Below are 8080 nucleotides of genomic sequence, written 5' to 3'. Positions count from 1 at the left end.
CCTGACCTCGGGTGCTGCCTGTATGGAGTTTGCACATTCTCTTTGTGACTGCGTGGGCTTCATAGAAATCAGAGGGCGGTGGAGGCCGGTTCTCTGGATGCTTTCAAGAGAGTTAGATAGAGCTCTTAAAGATAGCGGAGTCAAGGGATATCGGGAGAAGGCAGGAACGGGGTATTGATTGTGGATGATCAGCCATGTTCACATTGAATGGCGCTGCTGGTTCGAAGGGGCGATTGGCCTACTCCTGCACCTATTGTCTATTGTCTAAATGTTACCACAAACCTGAACGCCCGGTCTATTAGTTACGTTTGGAAACCAGCATAATTAACAATTTCCATTTATTTCACCCTCTGGATCCCACCAGGATCATCTCGAGGCGCTTCACGGGAATGGTTAACAAAAATACCCAGGCGTACTAGGGCTGTTCGGACATATGGTTCAAGCGGTCACTGAAGTTGAAAATATTAGAAATAATAACAATGGTAGGCACTCTGCCTCTTGTCACATCCTCCATTCATCAAGATTATGGTAGAATTAATTACCTCATCACACTTTCCATCACCAAACCTGTGGTCCTCCATAATATCCAGTGAAACTACAGATTTTTGTTTTGAGTGAAAAGACGAACATCCTTCGTTCTCAAAGGTGTCACTTTGTGATTGATTTTACAACCGCAGGAAATATTATTCCGCCTGTCAAGCCCTTGTACCAATTTTGTACGTTTCAATGTGATCTGTTTCAAACCGTAGAGGATACAAAGTGCTGGAGTAGCTCAGTGGGTCAGGCAGCATTTTGGGATAGGACTCTTCCAGACTTTTGTCGGGTCTACAATCAGTATGAAGAAGGGCCCCAATCTGCAAGATCGTTTATCCTTGTTCTCCTGAGATGCTGCATGACCCACTGAGTTTCTCCTGCACTCTGAGCCTTAATTTGTAAATCAGAATCTCCATTTCCTTATGTCTGTAGAGGATACAATCCATGTCCAATCAAGTCAAGCCTTGCCCTCCCCCTTGTAGGGCCCTCTACATTTGCCTGAGAAAACTGCTAAACACATGTGACATCTGAGCCCTTGGCATTAAGACAGTACCAGTCCATATCGTGAAAGTAAAAATCCCCTGCTATGACAACCCCTTTCGTTTTAGAGATACAGCATGAAAATAGGTGCTTTGGCACACAGAATCAACGCCGCAAGCTGATCACCGTTCACACTAGTTCTACGATTCCCACCTTCTCATCCATTCCCTACACATTAGGGGCAATTTACAGAGGCCAAATAACCTATAAACCCGTACGTCTTTGGGATGTGGGAGCACACTGGAGCACCCGGAAGATGCCCAAGTTGTGTACGGAGGAGTGTTTAAAAGCATAAGTCTGGGTCAGGCCCTTCTGGAACACTATGTGTAGGTCCGGAACTGAGTTGATATTTTAGGTGCAGTACAGCTTTGCCAGATTTGTACCAGAGATGAATTAAAAGGTTTAAAACAAGGTTGTGATGCTGATTTGTTTGGACAGCAGAGTCTGATCTAAAGACCCACCATGACAAAAACACAAATGCTGGTGGAACTCATGGTCAGGCAGCATCTGTGGAAGAAATGTACAGGTGATGTTTGAGTTAGGATCCTTTTTCCGACTGATTGTGCACCCATAATGACAAAATATTTTTGACAATGTGGAAATGGGTGGCACAGTGGTGGAGCTGCTGCCTTACAGCACCAGAGACCTGGGCTCAATCCTGACCTTGGGTGCTGTCTGTGCTGAGTTTGTATGTTCTTCCTGTGACCGCATGGCTTTCCTCCGGGTGCTCCTGTTTCTTCCCACATTCCAAAGACGTACAGGATTAGTTTAATTGCGTTTTGTAAATTTACCCTCTAATGTGTAGGATGCAAAAGTTGGATAACATAGAACTAGTGTAAGAGTGATTGGTTTGGAGAAAAAGGACCAGCATGCTCATGAAAGGAAAATTGATTTATTTGAGATGTACATAGGAGTAAACCTCTTCATGGTTTCACATAACAGAATCAAATCCTCCCTGTCAGAAGGATAAGGGATACATCACCATATTATAAGACAAACTCAAATCCACCAATGTGACAGCATAGAACTGCAGATGCTGGTTTACCAAAGAAAGACACACAATGCTGCCGTAACTCAGCGGGTCAGGCAGCATCTCTGGAGAACATGGAGAGGTGAAGTGGGAGGAAGGGTCCTGAACCGAAGCGCCATCTATTCATGTTCTCCAGATATGCTGCCTGACCCGCTGAGTTATTCCAGCACTTAATGTCTTTCAAATCCACCAATCATTTATGAACTCGCTGGTGTGTCTGCAGATTGCATAAACGGGCAAAACCCTTCCCACACACCGAGCAGGAGAAGGGCCTTTCCCCAGTGTGAACTCGCCGGTGCATCAGCAGGTGGGACGACTGAGTGAAACCCTTCCCACAAAGTGAACAGGAGAAGGGCCTCTCCCCGGTGTGAACCCGCTGGTGCACCAGCAAGTTGGATGAACAAGTGAACCCCTTCCCACACACAGAGCAGGAGAAGGGTTTCTCTCCGGTGTGAACCCGTTGGTGCGTCAGCAGACTGGACGACTGGGCAAATCCCTTCCCGCACATCGAGCAGGTGAACGGTCTCTCCCCCGTGTGAATCCGCTGATGCATCAGCAGGTTGGAGGAACATTTGAATCCCTTCCCGCACATGGAGCAGGTGAACGGCCTTTCCCCGGTGTGCACTCGCTGGTGCTTGAGCAGGTGTGACGACTGAGTGAATCCCTTCCCGCACTCGGAGCAGGGGTACAACCTCTGTTGAGTGTGGGCTCGCTGGTGCCTCAGCAGATCCTCTGGGCTTCTGCAGCTCTTCTCGCAATTCGAACAGTCAAAGGTTTTGCGTTCGGCGTGAACTCGCTGGTGTGACTTTAAATGAGAGAGCTGCGCAAATCCCTTCCCGCAAACAAAGCAGGAGAATGGTCTCTCCCCCGTGTGAGATCGCTGGTGCGTCATGAGGTTGGACGAACGAGTGTACTGCTTCCCGCACACCGAGCAGGTGAATGGCCTCTCCCCGGTATGGACCCGCTGGTGAATCAGGAGGTCGGACGACTGGATGAAAGCCTTCCCGCACACCGAGCAAGTGAACGGCCTGTCGCCAATGTGATCTCGTTGGTGCCGCAGCAGGTTGGAGGAGTATGCAAACCCCTTCCCGCAGAGGGAGCAGTTGAAAGGCCTCTCTCCAGTGTGAAGTCGCTGGTGTGCCACCAAGTTGGACGACTGAGTGAAGCCCTTCCCGCACATTGTACAGGTGAATGGCCTCTCTCCGGTGTGAACTCGCTCGTGTCGCAGGAGGTCAGATAACTGATTGAACTGTTTCCCACACATGGGGCAGGTGAACCTCTTCTCCTTGCTGTGAGTGCGTTGATGAGTCTCAAGATCAGATGGATCACTGAATCCCATCCCGCAGTCCCTACATTTCCACAACATCTCCATCATCCGAGGTCCCTGTGTTCATTTGGGATGGACAATCAAATGAAGCCTCGACCACATGCACACACACACACACACACACACACACCAGATGTAGTTTCTCACAGCTCTAAGTGACTGACTAGATGATCTTTCAGGCTCAGTAACTAGTTGAAGTTCATTCCATAGCACTCATTATGTGTCGCAGTGTTTTTCCAGTAAGTGATGTCTGAAATATTTTGCCACAGACAGAAGAGATTAAAATTTCTCCTTTTATATCCAAAGAGTGATAAAATTGAAAGACAGTCATATTTTGATGTGAAGTTTGGATCCGGTTTTCCATCTGCAAATCTCTGCTGATTCCACCCTGTAAAAAAGATTTGATGAAAGTTGCCACCGTCAGGATAAGAACTGATTTGACATCTAAATCCATATTATACAGAACATTGTTTCCTTACATTTTCCTGAAGCAATGAATCCACTTCTTATACACCCTGTGAATCTCCATTCACCATGCACAGAAATTCATTGCATTTCTTACATTATTTCCTTGACTCTCATTTCACTACATCAGCAGAAGGCAAAGCCTCAGCCTGGTTCTATTCTAAACATAGCGGATCCCATTTAATCAAGTAACAGTATGGTAACCAGAAATGAGATCACAGTGGGAGTTGTCTCCCTTTAAGTAGAGGGTGAATCAGTCCATTAGAAAATTGATTTCTTCTAATCGAAAGTAGGGTATGAACAGAATAATATTCATGTAATTAAATTGATAACTTATTATTTAGCCTTTGTCAAACACGGAAGTAACATTTTAAAATTGTAACACAAGTCTGGAGGGAAAAGGGCATAAGTGGGTTTCGCTAGGAAATAATATATCTTCTTCAAACATTACAGGGGCTATCTGAGGTAACAATGACCCGTTTTTTGGAAATCTGACTTTACACAAATTCTTCCATATATTTCGAAGCATTTTTCAAAATTGTAATAATTAAATAACATGTCCATTATTGACAGGATACATTATATCTTGCATTATTTTTATAATGGGGAATGTTAGGTTGAGTATTTGATTAAATCTAGCAAGTGTAATCGAGCAAGAGCGGTGGGATAAGGGTAGCTATAGAAAACAGACATTTCTGATTTACAGTGAAATTGGCTCAGGAATGGAAGTCATATATAACCATTTAATACACAAAAGTATTATTCATCGTTTTCCGAATCTGCCCTGCCCTGAACTTTCGGAGCCCCGCGCGATGTCGGGACCAGCCCCGCACAACTCCATATGGCTCCGGCGATCGAAGTGGGACCGGCCCCGCGAGGCCGTACGGCTCAAACGACCACGTTCGGTCGCGCTCGCCGCATGCGTTGGTGGGACAGGCCCTTAACTCTTTCTTATTCACATAGATAATGCAGAGGATGGAGGTACAAAAGAGCTCCTGAACATTTTGGACAACTTTGGACTTAATCAGCACGTAACAGAGCCAACTCACAATAGGGGGCATATATTGGATCTGATTATTTCCAAGGGTCTCGACATTTCTGATGTTATGGTGACTGATGTTGTTCTTTCCGATCACCACTGTGTATTTTTTAAAACGACCATCTCTGCTAGCAGTATCAGAAAAGAACCAGAGGTGATCGAAAGGCGCTGTATCAATGAAAACACCGGCGCATTGTTTGCTCAGGCCTATAGACCACCAGCAACTCTGCCCTCGGCCTCTGTCGATGACCTTGTGGATGGTTTTAGCTCCAATGTTATGACTCTTATGGATGCTATTGCACCACTAAAGACCAAGGTTTTATCTGGAAGGAAAAAGTCACCATGGAGAAGTGCCACAGCAGTAAGATCCCAAAGAACAAAGTGTAGACAGGCCGAACGTAGGTGGCGAAAAACCAAACTACAGGTCCACTACGACATCTACAAAGACAACCTCCGTATCTATAATCAGGAATTGAAAGGGGCAAGGCAGTCCTTTTTCTCAGAGGTTATCAACAAAAATAATAATTCCCGCACCCTGTTTGCCATTGTCGATAGACTGACAAACCCCTCATCATCAGTCCCTCCTGAGCTCCTGTCCAGCAAGTCGTGCAATGACTTTGCAGATTTCTTCACCGATAAAATTCTGAAGATAAGACAAACAATGTCTAGCTCCACCTCAGGGAACATGGCTTTGTCACCTATGCCTCCAGATTCACTAATGAATCTACAACATTTTAAACTTTTAGATTGTGCATCTCTGACTGAAACTGTTCAACAGCTAAAGTCCACTACCTGCTGTCTTGATCTGCTGCCCACAAGCTTCTTTAAAAATATTTTTAACAGTGTTGCACCAGAAGTACTGAATATAGTAAACACTTCCCTTCAATCGGGGCATTTTCCCGAAGCCTTAAAAACAGCAGTGATCAAGCCCCTATTGAAGAAGCCTAATTTGGATGCCTCAGCTATGAGCAACTACAGGCCCATATCTAATTTAGCATTTTTGGCAAAGATTATTTAAAGGGTAGTTTACCAACAAATTTACTGCATTATGACCCAAAACAATATTTTTAATGTTTTCCAGTCGGGATTTCGGCCACATCACAGCACCGAGACTGCACTCACTAAGGTCCTAAACGACATACATCTAAACAGTGATGCATCAAAAGCTTCAGTTTTGGTACTGCTAGATCTCAGTGCTGCTTTTGATACGGTGGACCACAACATACTGCTTGACAGACTGGAGAAGTGGGTGGGACTCTCTGGTTCTGTGCTGGACTGGTTCAAAACTTACTTGAAAGATCGGGATTATTTTGTTTCCCTTGGTAATTTTGAATCAGAACGTACAAAACTCACATGCGGGGTTCCTCAGGGCTCCATTCTTGGACCCATTTTGTTCAACATCTATATGCTCCCCCTAGCTTAGATCATAGAGCATTTTAACATATCCTACCACACTTATGCCGATGACACACAACTATATATCGCAGTGTCACCACATGACCATAGTCCCCTACACTCACTGAGCCAGTGTGTCAAACATATCAATGAGTGGATGAACCAGAACTTCCTCCAGCTCAATACAAATAAGACAGAAATTATTGTCTTTGGTCCCAAAAAATCAAGGCTAGAGGTGAGTGCTCAACTCGACTCAATTGCACTGAAAACCACAGACAAAGCCAGAAATCTTGGTGTAGTTATGGACTCGGATTTGAATTTTAACAGCCATATAAAGACCATTACCAGATCTGCGTATTACCATCTAAAAAAATAGCAAGAATCAAGGGATTTCTGTCCAAAGACGACACTGAAAAGCTTGTTCATGCATATATTTTTAATAGGTTAGATTATTGTAATGGCATCTTTACAGGTCTCAATAAAAAATCAATTAAACAACTGCAGCTTATCCAAAATGCCGCTGCCAGAGTCTTGACCAACACCAAGAAAATGGACCACATTACACCTGTCCTTAAATCTTTGCACTGGCTCCCTGTGTGTAAGAGGATAGATTTTAAAATTCTGTTACTGACCTACAAGGCACTGAATGGTCTTGGTCCAAAATACATCTCTGACCTACTTGTTGTATATGAGGCGCCTAGACTCCTCAGGTCTTCAGGGACAGGTTTACTCTGTGTTCCCAGGGTCAGAACTAAAAAGGCTGAAGCAGCATTCGGTTATTATGCTCCACACCTGTGGAACAAGCTCCCTGAACACCTGAGGTGTGCACAAACTGTAAGCGCATTTAAATCAGGCCTAAAAACACTGTTGTTTAGTATAGCTTTTCCATAACCCGACATGCAGGTAATCTTAACCGTCTAATTTTAACCCTTTTATGTGCTTTTTAAAATCGTTTTATTGTTTCATTGACGTTGTTTTATTATTCATACATTTGTCGTATTGCTTATTTTGCAATTTTTAATTATTGACTATTTTATTTTTTATTTCCTGTAAAGCACCTTGAATTGCAGTTTGCACGAATGGTGCTATACAAATACATTTGCCTTGCCTTGCCTTGGGACAGGCCCTTAACTCTTTCTTAAATGATGGGATAGTCCCAGCCTCCATTACCTCCTCTGGCAGCCATACACCCGCCACCCTTTATGTGAACTCCTCGGATTCCTAGTAATCTTTTCCCCTTCAGCTTGAACCTATGTCCTCTGGCCCTCGATTCCCCTACTCTGGGCAAGAGACTTTGTACATCTACCCTATCATGATTTTGTTCCCCGCTACACCTAAATCCAAGTAATTTATGCCTATCAAGTAAATCTGTGATTCCAAATATTTTCCCAATGTGGAAATGTTAAAGATTAGAAGGCTTTAAGTTGAGAGGAGCAAAGTTTAAAGTAGATGTGCTGGGCAGGTTTTTTATTTATAATAGAGCGATGAATGTCTGGAATGCACAGCCAGGAGTAGTGGAGGAGGTTGATATGACAAAGAGGCTTTTACCCTGGCACATACATATGGAGGGGTATGGATCACATGCAGGCAGAGGAGATTGGTTTAACAGTATCACGTTTGGCACAGATATTGTAGGCGGAAGGATCTGTTCCTGAGTTGTACAGTTCTATCGGCAAAATACTAATCTCTGGGAACACCATTGTGCATTTCCCTCCAATGTAAAGACACTCCTTCACAACTACTATTTCAT

At 44.2% G+C, this 8080-nt stretch overlaps 1 protein-coding gene across 1 annotated transcript in view; it reads right to left on the bottom strand.

Annotated features, from left to right (window-relative positions):
- Positions 1-1947: 1947 nt before the first annotated feature.
- Positions 1948-8080, bottom strand: part of LOC116981587 (zinc finger protein 91-like) — a 32314-nt gene continuing 26181 nt past the window's right edge. The window contains exon 3 of the mRNA XM_033034711.1: positions 1948-3413. Coding sequence (XP_032890602.1) covers positions 2298-3413 — 1116 coding nt within the window. The 3' untranslated portion in view covers positions 1948-2297. The remainder of the gene's footprint in view (positions 3414-8080) is intronic.

The sequence above is a fragment of the Amblyraja radiata genome, chromosome 15 (assembly GCF_010909765.2).
Source record: "Amblyraja radiata isolate CabotCenter1 chromosome 15, sAmbRad1.1.pri, whole genome shotgun sequence".
NCBI lineage: Eukaryota > Metazoa > Chordata > Chondrichthyes > Rajiformes > Rajidae > Amblyraja > Amblyraja radiata.
The sequence above is the reverse complement of the archived record's forward strand: the minus strand, read 5'-3'. Positions and strand labels throughout refer to the sequence as shown.